General features: G+C 50.9%; 1 protein-coding gene across 8 annotated transcripts in view; it reads left to right on the top strand.

Annotated features, from left to right (window-relative positions):
- Positions 1 to 20,625, top strand: part of ZNF423 (zinc finger protein 423) — a 367,433-nt gene that overhangs the window by 49,566 nt on the left and 297,242 nt on the right. For 7 of the 8 annotated variants that reach the window (XM_054248613.2, XM_035282138.3, XM_035282132.3 and 4 more), the window contains exon 2: positions 18,275 to 18,334. The exons of the other annotated variant lie outside the window; for it this stretch is intronic. Coding sequence is in view for 3 of the 7 variants with exons in the window: in XM_035282132.3 (XP_035138023.1) it covers positions 18,275 to 18,334 (60 nt within the window). In the remaining 4 variants the exon portion in view is untranslated. The remainder of the gene's footprint in view (positions 1 to 18,274; positions 18,335 to 20,625) is intronic. 8 annotated transcript variants of the gene reach the window in all.

The following is a 20,625-nucleotide window of genomic DNA, read 5'->3' as shown; positions in this document are numbered from 1 at the left end:
GATGTGCTTCTTTGGATGGTGTGGGGGAGCTTCTCTGTGTGGGTGTCCTCGCATGATGTGTGGGCTGCTATGTTTTGATTGAAAGGAGCCAAACTGATTTTCCTGGCCCATCTCTCCACCATCCACAGCAGAAAGTTAAATAAACACAGCCAAGTATTATCACAGGACTCGAGGAAAATGAACTTGGTCCCCATGGGCGGCCACATCTGGCAAGTGTGGGGCCGTGCAGGGCTGTGGGATGAGACAGATGTGGTTGGGCAGGAAGGACTCAGTGTGCCCCCTGGCTCAGGGACGTGACTCCTACCAGGGGCTCTGGCCCTCAGTGGTATCTCTTCCCATGGCTGAACCTTTTCTGAGGCTGTGCCTTCTGGCTTGGCTTCCCCTGAGCCTTGCCGCGGCCTGGTGGGTCTCCTGGCCCTGCCGGGTGGGCAAAGGGGATGCACAGCTTGAGTACCTCGGCCCTGGGGCAGGCGGTCAGGCGCACTTGGGAAACAGTCGCACTGTCATGATTTCCACCCCTTCTACCCCTCTGTTAATGGCCCTGGTGGGTGGACTAGCCACTGGCTGAGGGAGCACTTCACTGCTTGCCAGAGTATGTAGCTGGCAATGTTCCACACTCCTCCCACCGTCCCTGCCCAGCACTGCCCATAGCATGCGACACTCAGCCCTTGCTGAACTCCAGTGGGCTGGGTAGATTCCCAGAGATCCATTTAGGACAATTGACATGCCCTTTTTGTTGGGAGGAAGTGAAGAGGGTAGGCCCTCCCTCCCATTCATTTCTTTATCAGAGATGCCCAGCACTTCCTATGCCCACTGTCCCCAGAAGGGACATTGCACTGGAGGTTTGTGGGATTCAGGTGGTTGATAGGTGAATGCTTCCTTTTCTTCATATTTACATATATATTTACTCCTTTGTCTATTAGGAATATGCTACTTTCTGTGTTTATTTTAATGTCTATTAGAAAATTGGAGCAGGGCATGATGGCTCACGCCTATAAGCCCAGAGCTTCCAGAGGCCAAGACAGGAGGGTTGCTTGAGGCCAGGAGTTGAGGAACAGCTTGGGCACCATGGTTAAACCCTGTCTCTACAAAAAAAAAATATATAAAAGTTAACTAGGTGTGGTGGTGCACACCTGTAGTCCTAGCTACTCAGGAGGCTGAGGCGGGAGGATGGCTTGAGCCCAGGAGGTTGAGCCTGCACTTAGCTATGATGGAGCCACTGCACTCTGGCCTTGGTGACAGAGCAAGATTTTGTCCCTATGAAAGAAAAAACAGAAAGAAAAATTGTTACTAGTACACCAAATGTGTGATTTCATGAATAATACTGCTTAGGGTGAAGCTAGAAGAAAAGGAATGTAAGAAAAAGCAGGGAGTTGATGGGAAGGAAAATGTCGTGTGACTCTGAGTGCTGGAGATGTGTGGTCCAGGCAGGAGTGGTCTGGGGAGGTCCCTGGCAGCCCCGGGGCAGGGATGGTGGAGAGGCCGAGTCGCTGCTCTGGAGCCTGTGCCTGTACGGAGCCACGGCCCCCAGGATGGTCGGCATGCTTAGTGAAGGTTCGGGGGTTGTCTTGGGATGGCAGGCAGGTTTGGGTTAGGGAAGGCCTGCCTTGGTGGCACCAGCTGCCAGGTGGAGCTGCCTGGGGACCCCTGAAGGCTTTCTCCACGTGCGAGCTCCCCACAGTGGATGGACAGGGGGACTAAGCCAGGCCCACATCTGTGCCAGTGAAATGTCCCCCTCCCAAATCAGACATTAAAAATACTAACTCCTTAAGCCGTGAAGTATTGTGCTTGCCCCTACTCCGGGATGTCTGTGTGGGATGAAAAAGTGTTTGGAACCGGGCATTAGAGTTCATTCCTATGGAAGGCTTGGGCTTAATATGAAGAAGGGGAAGGAAGACCAAATGTGTGTGGAGTTAGTACTACTGTAGTGTGTGTTTAAAATGGCTAAAATGATACATTTTTATACTGTGCAATTTTTTTTTTTTTTTAGACAGAGTCTTGCTCTGTCACTCAGGCTGGAGTGCAATGGTGCAATCTCTGCTCTCTGCAACCTCCACCTCCCTGGTTCAAGTGATTCTCCTGCCTCAGCCTCCTGAGTAGCTGGGATTACAGATGCACGCCACCATACCCAGCTAATTTTTGTATTTTTAGTAGAGAAGGGGTTTCACCATGTTGGCCATGCTGGTCTTGAACTCTTGATCTTATGATCTGCCTGCCTTGGCCTCCCAAAGTGCTGGGATTATACGTATGAGCCACTGTGTTTGGTCTGCTGTGCATTTTTTTTTAATCACAAAAAAAGTATGAGGGAGAAGAGCAATGTGTAAAAAGAGAGATGGATGGCTGATTTGTGTGTTCAGAACTAGATGGAAACACACACACACACACACACACACGCCATACATATGCAAATCAGTTTTCAATAACAGACTCAGTTTCCTCTGCTTGTGTTTAAAATAAACCACATGTATAACAAGGAACTGACATTTATTTATAGTATGTTATCACAGAGGACAAGCTCTTAAGGGCTTGTAAAAAAAAATACTAGTTTCTACTTATAGTGCTTTTCTTCAAACAAAAGTGGAAAGAAGGAAGGAGAGTGGGGTGCTGATCTTACTCCTTCTTCCTTTCCACCCGAAACAGCAAACAGATCTGGGCAGACGTGAGTCCTCTCTACCTTGAGTGAGGCCGGGCTCTCAGGCTGATGTACCCCTTTCATCTGGCAGTTGTTGTGTGGCCCTTCCTTGGGGGACTGGGGTGCCCTCCGCTGCTCCACCTTCCATCAGAGTTGGCCAGCTGGTGGGCGAGAGCCCAGCGTTGCCCCCAAAACAGGATTCGGAGCCAGACCCCATCGTAAATCCATGTTTATATGCTGTGTGTTTCTGGTTAACGAGACCATGCAGCGATGACTGTATGAAATGAAATACACGTATGAACGAGGAGATTAACCTCAGGGAGAGATGGGATTAAACAGCAGGGCAGCCCGGCCTGCCCTCCCTGTTAAGGCCCAGGCAGGTTGTTCCCCAGAAACCGAATTATCAGCACATACTGCAACCCTGGGTGGATTGGCTGGGGGCACCGAAACAATCATCCTATTTTGTGTTGCTCACTGGACACCAGGCACTAAACTGAGATCTTTACTTGTGTTATTTCACTTTGTCTTTAAAATAAACGGGAAAATTTTAAATCCCATTTAATAGATGTGGAAATAAAGACTCGAAGAGTCCATTGCCCAGGGTTGCACAGCGAGCAAGAGGTGGAGTTTATGATCCATATGGGCTATACACCCAGTACTGACCTGTACAGACTGATCTTTGCAGGGTTCAGAAAAGAGGAGTCATTTTAGCCCCTACCTGCCTGGCAAGCTTTGCCTTATTTTGGGAAGGTACTGGGAAGCTCAGCCAGTCAATTACTGTTTGTTTCGAAGGGGCCGAGGGAGGCAGGATGGCGTGGTGAACTTTGGGGCGCTGAACTTTGCAGCCTTATAGACCCGGCTTCAAATCCGGGTTCTATCTTTCTCTGCTTCTGTAATTTAGTTTACTTTAAAAAATTAATTTAGGCCCCGGTTTTTCTATCTGTAAGATCAATACCTACCTTAGTAGGGCCATTGGGAGGATCAGCGTGAATCTGGTAATGTGTGAAGAGGTGGCTCAGTGTGTTCTCACTATAATGTGATGGTTGTCACTGGCATCTTTGATGGCATATAATGCTGTGGGATCTGGGGAGGCCGAGGCAGGTGGATCACCTGAGGTCAGGAATTAGAGACCATCCTGGCCAGCATGGTGAAACCCTGTCTCTACTAAAAATAGAAAAATTAGCTGGGCACAGTGGTAGGCACCTGTAGTACCAGCTACTTGGGAGGCTGAGGCTGGAGAATGGCTTGAACCTGGGAGGCGGAGATTGCAGTGAGCAAAGATCGCACCACTACACTCCAGCCTGGGCGACAGAGTGAAACTCTGTCTCAAACAACAATAACAACAAACTGTGGGATCAGATTTCCACTTGCCAGGCACTGGGTATGGGGCCCTGAACCATGCACACTATACACACCGTCCTGTTTGATCTTCAGAGCTATCTGGCAGGGTTGATGTGCACAGGCAGGTTACCTGATTTGCCCAAGTCACACAGCAAAAGGTGGCAGGTTGGGATTTGATCCTAAGGCATCCTGCTTCAGTTACACCCTGCTGCAGATGAGCACTAACTTCAGGCCATGAGTGGAGAAGGCTCTTTGGAGGTGATCTTGAGCTCTGGGTGGTATTTCTGACCAGGAGAGTAGGTGGCCTTGTAGCCAATGGTCAGGCTGACTCTGGGGACTTGGATGAGAGGCTGGAAGCCCTGGGCCTGTGTCCAGGTCACCTCATAGGCTGAATCCCCGGTGATGCTAGGCTGGGTGGGATGAGCCTACCTAGATTTCCCCTAGAACTGATTACTTAGTTAAATTCAATTTGATTAGATTTTTTTCTAAACTTTATCTTTGAGCAGGAAGACTTGTTTACATTAAAAAAGAGACCCATGGATTTTTAATATTTTGTACACAACTATTTTTCCTAAAAATGAGATTTGCATATTAGTGTAAAAAAATCAGAATTTTAACTCTGATTTTAGTAGAAACTCATCTGAAAGCTGGGCACCGTGGCTCACGTCTGTAATCCTAGTACTTTGGGAGGCTGAGGTGGGCAGATCATCTGAGGTCAGGAGTTTGAGACTAGCCTGGCCAACATGGTGAAACCTCATCTCTACTAAAAACATAAAATTAGCCAGGCGTGGTGGTGGGCACCTGTCATCTCAGCTACTCGGGAGGCTGAGGCAGGAGAATTGCTTGAACGTGGGAGGTGGAGGTTGCAGTGAGTCGAGATCTAGCCACTGCATTCCAGCCTGGGCAACAGACAGAGACTCAGTCTCAAAACAAAAACAAACACTCATCCTAGCTCTGGGCTGGTCCCCGATCCCTGAGCCTGCTCTGGGGCTGTGGCTGTGGAGACAGAGGCCTCACCTTGAGTTCTTGGCCGTGGGCTGTAGGCGGCGGGTATCCTGCCTGTGCAGGGCCTGCTTTCCCCTTTCCTAGCTCCCTGCCCCTTCCTTATGTCTGCAGTCCAGGTCCTCACCATTTCTACTTGGTTCTGTCTTGTTCTGAGTTTGGGATGGATTTAGCATCCTCCAGCGAACTGTAGTTTGTTCATTCATTTATAGATTCGTTCACTCACTCAGCTTCTATGTGCCAGCCCTTGAGGGGCACAGTGATGGGTAACACTTGTCATTGTGGATTCACTGTCTAGTGGTTGAAGGTGAAAACCAAACGTCCTTTTCTCATCCCTCTCATGCCACGTAGCGCAGAGTTCTAGGCAGCCTAGAGGTGCTCAGTGCTTATTAAAGGCAAAAATGGCCAAATGCCTCCTTGTGTTGTATCCACAAAGCCTAAAAATGTGCACACTCTTTGTCCTAGCAATCAAGCTTCTGAACTAATCCTAAGGAAAATTATTGAACAGGTTTGTGGCCATATGCGTGTTGCAAAGTGGATTATCCTACAGCAGGAGATAGCTGGAAATAGCCTGGCTGTTCAGCAACAGGGCGTTGCTTATTTAGAGCCTTCTGTGATGGGACTCAGACCTTCATTGATAATAGTGTTGGTCTCTGTCATTTTTTTAATTTTTAATTTTTTTTTTGAGACAGAGTCTCGCTGTGTCACTCAGGCTAGAGTGCAGTGGTGCCATCATTGGGCTCAAGTGGTCCTCCTGCCTCAGCCTCCTGAATAGCTGTGACTACACATGTGTGCCACCGTGCCCAGCTAAATTTTTTTATTTTTCTGTAGAGATGGAATCTCGCTATGTTTCCTAGGCTGGTCTTGAACTCTTGGCCTCAAGTGATTCTCCCATCTTGGCTTCCTAAAGCCTTGGAATTGCAAGTGTGAGCCACCAAGCTGGGCCGTGGTCTCCGTTTTTTATGTGAAAGGATATTCAGTGGCTACTGCTGAGTTAGAAAAGCAGAGTCCAGAGCATTACCTGTTTTTAAAGTTGTAACAGTGTATTTACACATGGGAAAATTGCGCTTTGACTTTCTTAACTCACATGTATTCCCTAGTGTTCTATGTTGTCCATGGGTTACTCATGTCAGAAACTTCTACGGAAAGAAAAATATGTTTATTCTAGAAAACAATAAGCAACCATCCACTTGGAGTGAATTCGGTGTTTCTGATGTATTTGGAACATGGGTGCAAAGCCTGGGCAGGAGAACTGGCATCCCTGCAGTGTCCTAGGCTGACTCCAGCTCCCGCCTCTGCCGCCAAAGCCCCTTCTGTCCCTCCTCCTCCTCCTGTGACACTGTGCCTTTGTCCCATGGTGTGCTGATTGTGCACGTTTCTGCCACTGAGCAGTGTCCTGGTTGGTAGCTTGGTGTTGGCTGCGGTGGCGGCATTTACACTGCAGAAAGCGGCAAACCCTACAAACCGGAGTCTCTTGTTCTCCTGGAGAACCCCCTGTTAAATACTGACCAGGTCTGCTTTTGCAGCCTCGTCTGGGCCCCCTCGCTGAGCTATTTCTCTTATTTGGGACTCTGTGCTTCCTTCTGTGAAATGGGTTAGTAATGCCCTGACTTTCAGGCAGGAGCTGAGGAAGCATCTCTAAAAGCCTCCAGCGCCAGACAGTTGAGGTGCAGGGTGGTGGGGAGGGACGTGAGGGACCTGGGCCAGGTTGATGTCTGTCTCCTCACCCACGTGGGACCGGCACAGAGGGGCAGGCTGTGGCAGGGGCTGCCAACATACCCAGGCTTGGCTCCTCTTCTGACAGAGCTGCGAGGGACTCTTCCAATAGAGTAAAAAAGACGTCGTTTTAATTCACTCGGGTTCCTGCCTCTGTGATGTTGTCTTCACTTCTCAGTTCCCGATTCTGTTTCCCACTAACCTTGCCACATCAGGTGGCTTTGTGATATTCAATTTCCTTTTCTTTTCCTGCCCCATGGCTGGGCTGAAACAGGGTGGAACGAGGGGTGAGTGGCTGGGTGTTCACGGCTCCCCTTCTTCCTTCTTTTCCCTCTTTTGCCTTTGAGCTGAAGCCATACTTGGAAGCATCCGCCCTGGCCTGGGAGTCTGTGGCTGGCGCTGGACAAACGCTGTGACTCCCTCACCAGAAAAGTAAGGATTTTAAGGGCTCCCTCTGAGGAGGCCTGGGAGGATGAAAGGGGAGTAGGTGGGATGCCCAGCACCGTGCCAGGTACCACTTGGGCTCAGTGAAGGTTGGCCTTTCCTGTTCCCTTTGGGCAGATCCTCAAGCATGTGTGCAGTATGTGTGTGTGTGTGAGTGTGTATGTGTGTGAGTGTGTGTATGTGTGTATATTTGTGTGTATGTGTGTGTGAGTGTGAGTGTATGTGTGTGAGTGAGTGTATGTGTGTGAGTGTGTGTATGTGTGCGTGTGAGTGTGTGTGTATGTGTGTGTGTGTTGGCCAGGTGCTTGCAGGGAAGTTCTATGGATCAGAACAGAGAAGCCCAATAGATTATAACCCTTGCTGTTGGGCCTTTTGAAGTTGCATCTGTGTTGAATGAGAGAAAGAACCCTGACCAATTGGCAATATCTATGGCAGGTGCAGGATAGGAGAGCTGGGGCAGGTGTTCCACCTGTGTGCTGTCCTGGGTCTGGTGAAAAAACCCTCATCGTAGTGCTCAGAGAAAACTCCCAAGGAGGGAGAATGATGTGCAGCCAGGAGTTTGAGACCAGCCTGGGCAACATAGCGAGACCTCCATCTATACAGAAAAATAACATTTTTTTTGTTGAGACAGAGTCTTGTTCTGTCACCCAGGCTGGAGTGCAGTGGCACGACCTCTGCTCGAGGCAACCTTTGCCTCCCTGGGTCAAGTGCATCTCATGTCTCAGCCTTTCGAGTAGCTGGGATTATAAGTGTGCATCAACATGCCCAGCTAATTTTTATATTTTTGTAGAGATGGTCTTTTGCCGTGTTGGCCAGACTGGTATTGAACTCTTGGGCTCAAGTGATCTGTTTCCCAAAGTGCTGGGATTACAGGTGTGAGCCACTATGTTGGCCAGAAAAAGCTAACAATTAGCCAGGCATAATGATGCATGCTTGTGGTCCTAGCTACACAGGAGGTTGAGGCAGGAGGATCCCTTGAGCCAAGAGTTTGAGGCTGCAGTGAGCCAAGATGTCACCATTGCACTCCAGCCTGAATGGTACAGTGAGACACTGTCTTAAAAAATAAAATAAAATAAAGAAAACTTCAAGTGTTTCATATTCATTGTCCTATTTTACACACCATCATCATCATCATCATCATGTTTTTATTAGGGAAAGATAAGAAGAGGATTCAAATTTGTGCAGAATTGCCCAAGATATGGATTCTACTGGGGTTAATGTCTGCTCTAGCCTTTCTCTTTCAGGGTGATGATGTGGAACAGGAGGGTGAGAGGGAGATGAGCTGCCACAAAAGCTGAGCCCCTTGGCTGTCACCTCCAGGCAGTTCCATATTTAGGGACACTATCCTGCACTATAGTGGGGACAGGAAGGCAGCGATGCTAAGGCATCCATGGCTCTAGCCGGGCATTCCTGTGGGTGGGGAGGGATGGGCTGAATCTCAGTGGGAAACTTGATCTCACTGCTCAAAACCCAGCTCTCCTGTCTTTGCAGGCAGAGCAAAACCTCAGCAGCCAGCCAGGAACCTAGCGGGAGAAGGGGAGCTTGAATTATCCTAGTAACATGAGCTCACATTGATTGCATGTTTCCCTGCAGCTAAGTGCTTTGGGGTATCATCTCATTTCATCCTCTCCATCCTCCTGCGTGATTGGTTCTCTGGTTATCCCCGTTTTACAGAGACTGAAGATCAGGGTGGATTCAAGTCTCTTGCCTGAGATCTGATGGCCTGTAAGTGATGTACCGGGGGGACAGCAGCCTATTCCAGGGTCCACTCCCCACAACTCTATATTTTATAGCTTCTTTCCAGGCTCCCTCCTCCACCTGACTGCTGTGGCCAGAGGAGCTCTGTTGCGTGACTTCTGCAAGGGTCACTTTTCCTGTAAGGACAGATAAACTTCCTTTTTGGGATTCTTGGATTACTCCCTGGTGTCTTTCTGGTCTCTCTACTTTACATATAGCAAGGCAAGGAGAGGAAGGGGAACAGTGGCGAAGCAAGCGTTAGGCTTCTGGCTCCTCTGCCTGTGATTCTCCAGGGATCAGTTTACAGGGAGTCTCCCCCAGTGGCATGGCAGCTTCCAGAGGTCAGTGTTTAAGGAGAAAGTCAAGCATTGCCAAAATGGCCTGCAAAGTGCCGACGTGGGGACCCACTGACCTTCTCTCAGTGAGTCTTAGCAACGACTTTTGTTTCCGCATTGGAATATTCTGCTTTAAATTTTTTAAAAGAAATTGTATGTATTTATTTTTTAAAAGTACTAGATTGGGTAGAAGATTTCTGGTTAGGAGTCATGTTGGTTAAAAACAGGTTTCTTTTTTGTTTTTGAGACAGTCTTGCTCTGTTGCCCAGGTTGGAGTGCAGTATCTCAGCTTACTGCACCTCTGCCTTCCGGGTTCAAGCAATTCTTGTACCTCAGCCTCCTGAGTAGCTGGGATTATAGGTGTCCATCATCACACCAGGCTAATATTTGTATTTCTAGTACAGATGGGGTTTTGCTGTGTTGGCCAGGTTGGTTCTCAAACTCCTGAGCTCAAGCCAGGACTTGACCTCTGCTTCCATAAGTATGGGGATTAGAGGTGTGAGCCACTGCGCCAGGCCTTCTTTCTTCTTTTAAGAGACAGGGTCTTGCTCTGTCACCCAGACCGGGGTGCAGTGATGTGATCATAGCTCACTGCAGCCTCGAACTCCTAGGCTCAAATGATCCTCCCACCTCAGCCTCCCAAGTAGCCGAGGCTACAGGAGTGTACCATCATTTCCGGTTAATTTTTGAATTTTTTATGGAGATGGGATCTTGCTATTTTGCTGAGGCTGGTCTGGAAACTCCTTGACTCAAGCAATCCTCCTGCCTTGGCCTCCCAAAGTGCTGGTATTACAGGTGCGAGTGAGTGAGTGTGCCTGGCCTAAAAAATAGGTTTCTTTGAATACTAGACCCAACCTCCTTTTGGAGGTGCCCACCTGTTGGGGGGTGGGGTGTGGACAGAGAGACCCGTGAGACAGACCCAGAGGGTCCGGGCCCTTTCATCCTCCCTGCAGGGCATAATGGCAGGTGGTCTCAGTTGTGCTGTTTAGACGGCTTGTTCTCTTTTCGGCAAGTGATTCAGGTGGAATCACCGGAGTTAAACAAAGGTGACTGTGATGTGACTCTGTCATATGTGGCTTCTCGGCCTGTCGGTGGGGGTGTTGGGTGATTTCAGGTTTCCGCTTTAGCTGCAAGGAGACTTCGCTTTTCCATGCACTCACCCCACCCCACCCGCTGCCCGGATACATCCCACCTGAAAGAAGCCTGGAAGATGCGGGCTTCCTGGTTGGGTTTGTCCGCCCCTGGTTGTTTGACCTAGGAGTGTGATGCCAGAGATGATCGTGGGCTGTAGAGAAATGATTGGCCATGCATATGTGCAAAGGAATGGGCACCCCTTTCTCTAGGCATTCATAGCCCTGCAGCAGGACACAGAGCTTGTAGACAGAGTGTGGGTCACATTTCAGCTCTTTCTCACCACCTTTGCTTGGCCTTTTGGGCAGTGCTTGGCCTATAGCGCTCTACCTGCTGGACCCCCCTGCCTGGTCCATGCGTTTCCATTCCTGGAGGTTGCTCAGTAGTAAGTCAGGAGCAGTGACGCTCTGTTTCATGCTTGACCATGAGACTCAGGGCTCTCGGTGCCTCCTTTACCTGCTGTGCCCTTGGCCTGCAATGTGTGAGAGGATTTCCCTAAGGGTGAGCTAAGGAGAGCCAGTCAGGTGGTCCTTTCCCAGCCACCACCCCTGCTGGGACAGGGATGTCTCTGGGGAGGCATGGGATGCTGTAAGGGTGGGATCGTTCCAGGGGCCAGCAAAGCATAGGGAAGTTTCCCAAGGCCTTGGGGAAAGCAGCTGAGAAAACTCTGCAAATGAGAGCCATTGGACTGTGGGTGCTTAAAGCTGTTTTGGGGGCAGGGGTGGTTTTAGATCTTCTGATGAAATCTATGGATCCTTTCCCCAGAACAGTGTCCTTCTGTGCCTGTGTGGAGCAGTTCACACCCAGAGCCTTCCTCCAGCCTTGAAGCCAGGCTAAGCCAGGGGCCCTCCTGTGGATTTTGGAGTTCAGAAGGGAGCATTCTGGGTTCTGCCCTGGTGCTCTTGGAGGCCTCCTCAGACCCTTGGAGCAGCACTAGCCTCCGTTTGTCTCTCATTCACCTCCTGCCATTGTCTGCCTCAGAATGTGTCCCCCGAGCTTTCCTGCCTTTGACCTGCACCTTCTCTGACAACACATCTTGCCTGACTTTGACAAACTCCTGAGCAGGGCCCCAGCCCTGTCTGGGCTCCACTGCTGTGTTCTGGGCTGTGTTTCCAGACCCCATGCCTGGCTCTCACCTTTCCTTCTTCGCAGAGCAGGAGAGTTGCAGCTACCTATGCACCTGCTAGAGTTGGGGCAACAGTATTTGAGGGGACTCTATACTCCCATGCATCAATCAGCCACCTACAACTTCTGACCTCAGAGCGGAGAGTCGACGTGGAGTTCTCATCTGCCAGAAGCCCTGGCGGGGTCCCAGAATCCTTCTTAATGCACTCCAGGAACCATGTTAATAGTAGAGCTGGTCCTTGACCTGCTGCCACCAAGCAGTTGCCCTCTAAGGGCCCTCTGGCCTCTTTGGGCTCTTAACAGGATGTGTTTGGGTGCTCCTTTGAAGGGCTTCCTGCAGTAGTCCTTGTCCAAGGGCTGCTGGATGTCGCCTACCAGGCTCCACAGCTTGGGGGAATTATCCCGGGACAGCTGGGAGTCTTGAGATGGAGCCTGTTCCTACCTCTCCGTGCGGCCCCCTCCATCCCTGCCGTGGCTGGGCCTCTGAGGCCCTGTTGGGTGAAGCCTCTTAGCAGGAGCTCCTGGTGGGTAGCGGGGGTGGTAGGGGGTGCTGTGAAGCAGGGCCCTGGGCCCTCCCAGGGCCACCTGATTGTTGTGGTCACACTCAGCCCTGGGAAGGATCCCATCTCTGAGGCAGCGATGACGATTGCCATTGCTTGCCAGGTATCACTCCCTGCTCCATCCACTCTGTAACTAGATTCTGTGGCCGGTTTTTTGCTCAGTGCCTGTCTGACCCCAGGCAGGAGTGGTTTTTATGCTCAAGGTCGGGGCACGTGTGAGCTCCACGAGAAAGCTCGATTGGCACAGGTAACCTCCTGCTCCCAGAGTGAGTGTGACTTGAGTGTAATGGGGTGGGGACAGTGGTGGCATAGAGGGGACAGGTGTGTCTATGGCTGCCTGGCCCACTGCCTGGTTCTGAACAAAGCCCAGCCCTGCTGCAGGCCCTCTCGGATGTCACCCCACATCCTGTGTGCTTATTGATTAAAAAATTTGGGCCAGGTGCAGTGGCGGATGCCTGTAATCCTAGGACTTTGGGAGGCTGAGGCGGGTGGATCACCTGAGGTCAGGAGTCCAAGTCCAGCCTGGACAACATGGTGAAACCCCGTCTCTACTACAAATACAAAACTTAGCCAGGTGTGGTGGTGGGCACCTGTAATCTCAGCTACTAGGGTGGCTGAGGCAGGAGAATTGCTTGAATCTGGGAGGCAGAGGTTGCAGTGAGCTGAGATCATGCCATTGCACTCCAGCCTGGGTAACAAGAGCAAAACTTGTCTCCAAAACAAAACAAAACAACAAAACAAAACAAAACAACAAAATACGATGAGCACCTGCTGCTATGTTTGCACTGAGCTAGGCACTGGGATGCAGCAATGAACAAGACAGGTGTGGTCCGTGCCTTCATGAGGGAGGCAGATCAAAGCCTAGGAAACCAACAGGTGGAGGGAATAATGAGTGGTGGTGGGGTTATGGAGGGACTAAGCCTGGAGTTGCCCTGCAGGGTCAGGTCTCAGAATCACCAGCAGGAGACGGTAGATCAGGGGGCAGGAGCGGGCAGCTGCAGCCTGGCCATGTGACCCAGAGCCACTCCAGCGCCTCTTTGCATCCCACACATGAGCGTGTGCATGCCTGCACATGTGTTTGGACAGAGAGTACCCGAAGTCCACTGCCTGGCTGCAGCACGGAGCTTGTGTGTGGGGCTATACGGCTGAAACAACTGGGGAGTCCTTTGAGGCAAAGAGTGCAAAATGCCTGTGGCCATTCCTAAGGTGACAGTCAGGAGAGGAAATGGATGGAAGAGAGGTCGGAGTAGAAAGAAAGTGGGCCAGGTGTGGTGGCTCACACCTGTAATCCCAGCACTTTAGGAGACCGAGGCAGGAGGGTTGCTTGAGGTCAGGCTTTTAAGACCAGAACGGGCAACATGGTGAAACCCTGTCTCTACCAAAAATACAAAAATCTGCTGGGCATGGTGGCATATGCTTGTGGCCCCTGCTGCTCGGGGGGCTGAGGCAGGAGGATCACCTGAGTCAGGAGATTGTGGCTGCAGTGAGCTGTGATAACAGAGAAAGACCTTGTCAGAGAGAGAGAGAGAGAGAGGGAGAGAGAGAGAGAGAGAGAGAGAGAGAGAGAGAGAGAGAGAGAGAGAGAGAGAGAGAGAGGGAGAGAGAGAAAGAGAAAGAAAGGTTACAAAACACGTAGGGCCACGGAACCCCACTGCTTGGTCCCCTCCCAGACAGAGGGGCTTGTTTTTGCAAAGGGCTGTGGAGCTGCGGATTCCTTAGCATTGTGGGGAATCAGGCTCTGCCATGTGCACTCTCCCTTTGCATTCACACCCACCCTGCGTGCCCTCTCTGTGTGCACACTTGCCCCCATGCCTCTTCTCTGTATACACAGACTTGCTTCATGTGCCTCCTCTCTGTGTGCACACTTGCCCCATGCCTCCTGTGTGCACACACTTGCCCTGTGTCTCCTCTGTGTGCACACACTTGCCCCGTGTCTCCTCTGTGTGCACACATTTGCCCTGTGTCTCCTCTCTGTGTGCTCACACTTGCCCCCGTGCCTCCTCTCTGTGTGCACACACTTGCCCCTGTGCCTCCTCTCTGTGTGCACACACTTGCCCCGTGTCTCCTCTCTGTGTGCACACACTTGCCCCCGTGCCTCCTCTCTGTGTGCACACACTTGCCCCGTGTCTCCTCTGTGTGTACACACTTGCCCCCGTGCCTCCTCTCTGTGTGCACACACTTGTTTCATGTGCTTTCCCTATGCCTGTATACTCTGTGCGCCCTCCAGTATGGACACACCCATCATCCACAGGAGTGGACATCCCTGTGTTCCCCTTGAGGTGGGGTAGGGTGGGGATGTGTGTCTCTTGGCTTCAGTGGGCCAAGTATTGTGTACATTAAACAGCTAGACATGGAGCTGGGGACGTCTGGAGAAGGTGCTGCTGGCTGGCTGAGTAGCCCCTTCGGTGTGTTGTCCACATCGGCTCCTGTGCTGATTAGGTTTCCTCTGAGCTTCGAGTCTTCAGTGTGCATTGTGGCTCCATAGCAGAGCTCCCTTTTAGGGATGGCGGGGGCTCATTGCTCCAGCCCCTGGAGAGTGTCTGCTGCCAGTGTGGGCTTGGGCCATCCCTGCGCCTGGCTCCAGCTGCAGACAGGCCCTCCTTCCTCTGTGCCTGCTGCCCCTGCTGAGGCCATTGCTGGAGACCCAGTCTGGACAGAAGAGTTGCAGCTGTGGGGAGAAAAAAACCTTCTCACTCTGATAGTCGGGTAGCACAGGGCCTTATGGGGATGGTGGGGGGTTGGGTATCCACTCTTTCTCATCAAGAATGTGTAAAAGCCAGGCGTGGTGGCGCATGCCTGCAATCTCAGTACTTTGGGAGGCTGAGGTGGGGATCACTTGAGCCCAGGAGTTTGAGACCAGCTTGAGCAACATAGCAAGACTCTCTCTATAAAAAAATATAAAAATACAAAAATTAGCCAGATGAGGTGGCACACACTTGTAGACTCAGCTACTCAGGAGGCTTGGGTGGGAGGATCACTTGAGCCTAGGCGGTCAAGATTACAGTGAGCTATGATCTCACCACTGCACTCCAGCCTGCACAACAGAGCATGAGCCTGTCTGAATAAACAGTCCTGTAGCCCATCTTCTTTTTTTGTTTTTTGAATCCTCTGACCCATATTCACCCTTGAAGATATGCTTCTACCTTCAAAACACAGAATATGGTCTAGAGGATAGCATGTGTGTGGGGTGGTACCTGCCGCTGTAGGAAGACACACTAGCGCTCAAGTTGTCAGGTAAGGTGACCCACAGATCCCCTGCCGCGCAGGACGTGGTTCCAGGGACTGCAGTGTGTCACGTGGCTGCCCGCAGTGAGGGGCCAGGAACCCTGTAGTGAGGTCTGCCATCTGGACCTCCCCAGCCAGTGAGCACTGAGCCACTTTCCTCCTCTCTCAACCCCTGCAGGCCTGTCTGGACTTCTGGGACCCAGCACAGAGCCGTGACATCCCCCGGGGCTCCAAAATGGTGGATGGTTCCCTGTTCTCTTTCCCATTATGGCCGAGGTCAGATCTTCCTGAGGGGATGAATTGACATCTTTGAGACATTGTCAAGTTCAGTGGCTTGGGCAGTCACACTTCTTAACTAAACCACCTTGAGTGGGTGCAGGTGTGTGGACTATTTGTCTTGATACCTGGGTGCACAGAGGTCAGAGGAGAACTGGGGTCATGCATTCATGTCCTGATACCTGCAGATGACTAAATCAATAAAAGAAAAAGAAAATAATAAAAAAGAAACTGTATCCTTAGCTATCACCCCTTCCCGCTCACTCCTCCCATCCCAAGGTAACCACCGATCCACTCTCTTTCTTTCTTTTTTTTTAACACAGAGTCTTGCTCTGTTGTGCCCAGGCTGGAGAGCAGTGGTGCGGTCTAAGCTCAGTGCAATCTCTACCTCTTGGGATTCAGGTGATTCACTTGCTTTAGACTCCAGAGTAGCTGAGACTACAGGCACATGCCACCATGTCTGGCTAATTTTTGTATTTTTAGTGGAGATAGGGTTTTACCAGGTTGGCCAAGCTGGTCTCGAACTCCTGACCTCAAGTGATCTGCATGCCTTGGCCTCCCAAAGTGCTGAGATTACAGGCGTGAGCCACTGCACCCAGCCCTGGACATGTTTTTTTAATACATACAAAAGGGATTCTGCTGAACATATTTTTGTTGGGCTTTTTCTTTCAAATTTTACATATCTCACGTTTATCAGCTCATATAGCTTTACGTCATTCTTATGGTTTAGGGACCCATGGAGACCTTGTTGAGGGTGTCTAACAAAATGGCAGCATGGTAGCCTTGCACCCTGGCAGCAGTCTCTTAATAGAAGCACCATGTATTTCTACCTGTGTGTATAACTAAAAAATAAAATGTAAGGGAAACTGATTTTTGGTGCGGCATTGAACGCTGTTAACAACAACTCCTTCCGTGCCTTGCCTGCTTCTGATGGCTTTAGGCATTAGCCACCCGTGTTTTGGAGGCTGTCTGGTTGGAATCATTTTAGTGAATAACATCAGTTTTGTCTGACATGAAGTCTAATTGATATTTACAAAGCTGCACATTTGAAAACCTACCCCAGCTGTAACTAACTAAGTAAAACAATAACTTGGGTTTCAGCTCAGATCGTCTGTGCATTTCATTGTCTTGATCCTGCCTGTCCACTGTCCGGATGCAGACTTGGGAAAGAGAGCACACTTTGGTAGCATTGTTTGGCCAATTGCTTGCGGATGTTCTGTTTCTCAGGGTTCAGAGGAACCCATTCTGTGAGGCTCTGGAGTGGGAGGAAGACCATGGGTGGATAGATGATCGGGGGGTAGATTGAGCACCATGTAGAGCAGGACCGTCTGAGCTGTGGCAGCGACCTTCCACCTGGGTGGTTGGGCCACTGTTCCAGCATATGACAGTCCTGACATTATGGGGGCAGTGGCCCTGTGCGGGCACAGCGCCCAACACTGCACAGGCTTATCCCATTTAATCCTACCAGCAGCCCTATGGCTTAGGTACCACTATTTTCTCTATTTTTGAGGTGGGAAAACAGAAACCCAGAGGTTAGATCATTTGCTCAAGGTCATATACAGCTGGTAAGAGGCAAAGCTGAGATTTGAAGCTAGGCTCTGCCTGGTGCTGGAACTCGGGTTCTGACCACAAGCCAGCCTGCTTGCTCCACTCACAAGGTGGCTGCTTGCATGTTGTACATGCCTTCCCTGTGGTGGGTCGGAGTCACTGCCCTCCAGTCTGAGTTGCTAGGGTTCTGCCTCGCATCCTTTGTACCCCAGTCAACAGTGGTTTCCAAAGCAACCTTGGAGACAGACAACCTTAGGATTGAGCCCAAATTTGTCGTGGCTCTCACTACCTGTGAGACGCCAGGCACCTCTTGAGCATCTACTGAGGAAGACTAAACCCAGTGATGGCTGCAATGCCCCAGCACAGTGCCTGGCTCAGTGTGCACCCACGTAGTGCCCCCGAGAACATCGACGGTGCAGAGAGAACTGGGTGGTTCTTGGTGGCTTCAGCCTGCACATGTGCAGAGCTAGAAAGGCCATTAAATCTGAAAAATACTGTGTATGCACATTTTTGGCTTAAACAAATTTCCATTTACAAAGTCCATAACCCAGCTTTAATATTATTACATGCCCCAGACTGGGATTAATTTCAGGAAAAGAGCGTTATTATGATGTGTAGTGTTTCTCTCATATTCTCCTAGTGCGTGGCCTCCACCAGCCTGGGCTCATGTGCTAGGGTGTGGGATGGTGGGGACACGTTATTCCTGCCCAGCATGATTCTATGGGGTCCCGGCTGGAGTGGGGGGACACTAGTTGTTATCAACTTCTGATGTTGTCAGCCCATGAGTTGCAGCGCGCAAACGTGTTGTCATTGGGAGAGTTGACCTCAGTGTGTCCTGAGGTCCGTCTGTGGGTCAGGTCTCAGCAGGGTCACAAGGACTCACCAGTTCGCTCGTCTCTGAGAGCAACCTTATTGGTTTCTTGAGACAGGGCTGAGGTTGATTAGTGATGTCTGCCAGGGGCACAGGCATAGGGAAACCATGACTGACCCAGCACTTAACTTGCTATTCCTGTTTTATTCTGATCATTTTACATCTCTGTGAAACCAATAAAGGCCTCTTTGTAGTCTTTACCCCCTCTTCCCTGGTCACCGGTATTATAACAAGGACTCCCAAAAGTGTTCCTTCTTCCTTGCCCTGCACCCCACCTGATCTATTTGTACAGTCTTCAGACTCACAGGCCCATCTCTGTTCTCTCTTTCAGTTGAAGAGGGGGAGGCCTCAGACTTCTCGCTGGCCTGGGATTCCTCCGTGACAGCAGCAGGTAAATGCCTGGGGGCTGGCGGGAGAGTTGCAGGGGGTCCTGGGGGCTGGCCCAGGAACTCAGAAAGCCACCCACCTGGTTTTGAAAATGATATTCTTCGTGTCACATTCCTGCCTCCAGTCCAGACTACCCCGTGCAACACGATTTTTATATCAGTTCCATATGGTCAATAAAATCTATTACATACGGAGACTAATATTCCCTTATTCTCCCGAGGGCCACGTTTCCTTCTTGTGGGCACGGTTCAGATGGGCGGTGATTTTCCCACCGCACAAGGCTTGAAGCTCCCCGCTATGGGCGTCACTGCACATTCATTCCAATCTAATTGCATAAAAGCCACTTTAATAGGACTTTAAAACTCCAGTCTACATCAGAATTTCTCTTTCCTCCCTGGAAGGGGCTGCTCTGCAAGCTCAGGGCTGGCAGAGCTGAGCTCATGCCTCCAGGGAGAGGTAACGGGGGGAGCTCAGACTCATGGGGTGTCAGGGGTGACATGACAGTCAGGACACGGGATCCCCACATAAAGCTCTTCTGTGTACCTCGGTTTCCCAGCTGCGAAAAGAGGTGGATGAGTGAAGATTTTCTACTGTGAAGTTTTATAGCTTGGAGTGTTCTCATGAGGACTGAGATTAGAATTGGCTTTGGGGGTCTTTGCAAGCTCCTGAGTGGGGCTGAGCTCTCCTGTTGGCTCTGCATACAGCCCGGCCTCTCTTGGCAGTGGCGCCCCCGGCTCCTTGTCTGGCAGGCTCTGGGATCCCCTTCCCTGTGCTCCTGGGATCCTGACCAGCTTTCTCCGGATTCATGGGGGGATTGGAGCTGCTTCAGTCTTGTGGAATCTTAAGGCCTGAGGAGGCCTATAAGGGAACTATTCAGTCCAAGCTTCTTCTCTTTCAGTTGTAGAAACTAAGGCAGGAAGAGAGATTTGCTCCGGGTCAGTATTTCAAAAATATGGTTAGGCATCAGGTATACGAACATTTAATGTTTTCCTGGTTACATGTCTAATGTGTGATATTATAGACATTTTTGACTTACGATGATGCTAAATTCATTTAAGTGAAAAACACTGAGTTGACAAAAAAGTGTTGATAGTACAGAATACGGAGATTCAGTGGGAAGCGTGAAGATGGCTCAAAATACTGAAATTTGGGAAAGCAGACAAAATGCTTGAACCCAAGCCCATGGCTTCTGGTTCATTGTCCTTTCCAGCAGGAGGTGATGCTGCCTGGAGAGTCCGCAGGGTCCTGGTTGACCCAGGCTTGGGCACTGTTGTGGCTGCAGGTGCCCTGGCCCTTGGTGGCAGGGGCGTCCTCCATAGAGAGGAGCCATGTCTGCAGCCAGCGTGGTGAGTGGTGCTCAGATTCCAGAGAGGAGTGTCCGGGACTAGGACAGGCCTTGGGGTTAGCACTGGGCAGGGTGGGAGGCTGGGGGGAGGGGCCTGTGTAGCCAGCCCCCTGTGTGTCTCCTTCTGTGTGGGGGGTGCTCTCCCCACTGTTGGGGGAAACAGCCAGACCTTAAGGCACCGTGTCTCTCTTGAGAGATGAGGGGTGCAGTGGCTTAGGCTTGCTACCTGCTCTAGAGAGGATCCCACTGTACCCCAAACCCCAGAACTAGGAAAGCACTTAGCCCAGTGTTTTCTACAGAAGATCCTCCTTCCCAGCTGCTTTCCTGGTGGGGCCGGAGGTGATGTGGACAGATGGGAACAGCAGTAGCATGCAAAGAGGGTGCTGGCAGTGGCTGCTGTAGATGGAGAGCCCTGGGCAGGGGGGTGTCAAGCACCCCAGTTGCATCCCTAAGGCCATGAGGTGTCTCCCAGCTTGTAGAAGCCAAGGGCAGTGTTGATGTTAGGGCCCTGGGGTCTGCAGTTCTGTGATTCCATAGTTGGGCCACCAGTCATAGGGCCTCTCTGGGGTGCCTGGAAGTAGTGGGAGCTGTGGGATTTGCCAGTTTCCCGCCAAGAGCTGAGCATGCCTGGTGCATGCACACTCCTCATGACTCCCCGGCCACGACTCACCACGGCGCCAGTCAGTTTTGGATTCTCTCCTTCGCTGTGGCGAGAGGGAGGGCAGAGTGTCCCCGGCAGTGGATAATCCACAGCCAGGCCAGGAATTGTTTTGTTTTCTTTGGCCCATTTTTGCTGGGGTGTGTGTGTGTATGTGTTTTATAGTTCATGCATGTGATAAATTTTTCTTCCCAGTTCTATTGGACTTGGGCTATTAAACTCAGCTTGTATTCCCTGAGCGTGGGGCGTGTGAGATGGCTCCAAGCCTGGGTGGCAGGCGGAATTCAGTGTG

The sequence above is a fragment of the Callithrix jacchus genome, chromosome 20 (assembly GCF_049354715.1).
Source record: "Callithrix jacchus isolate 240 chromosome 20, calJac240_pri, whole genome shotgun sequence".
Lineage (NCBI taxonomy): Eukaryota > Metazoa > Chordata > Mammalia > Primates > Cebidae > Callithrix > Callithrix jacchus.
Note: the sequence above shows the minus strand (reverse complement) of the source record. Positions and strands in the feature narration are given on the sequence as shown.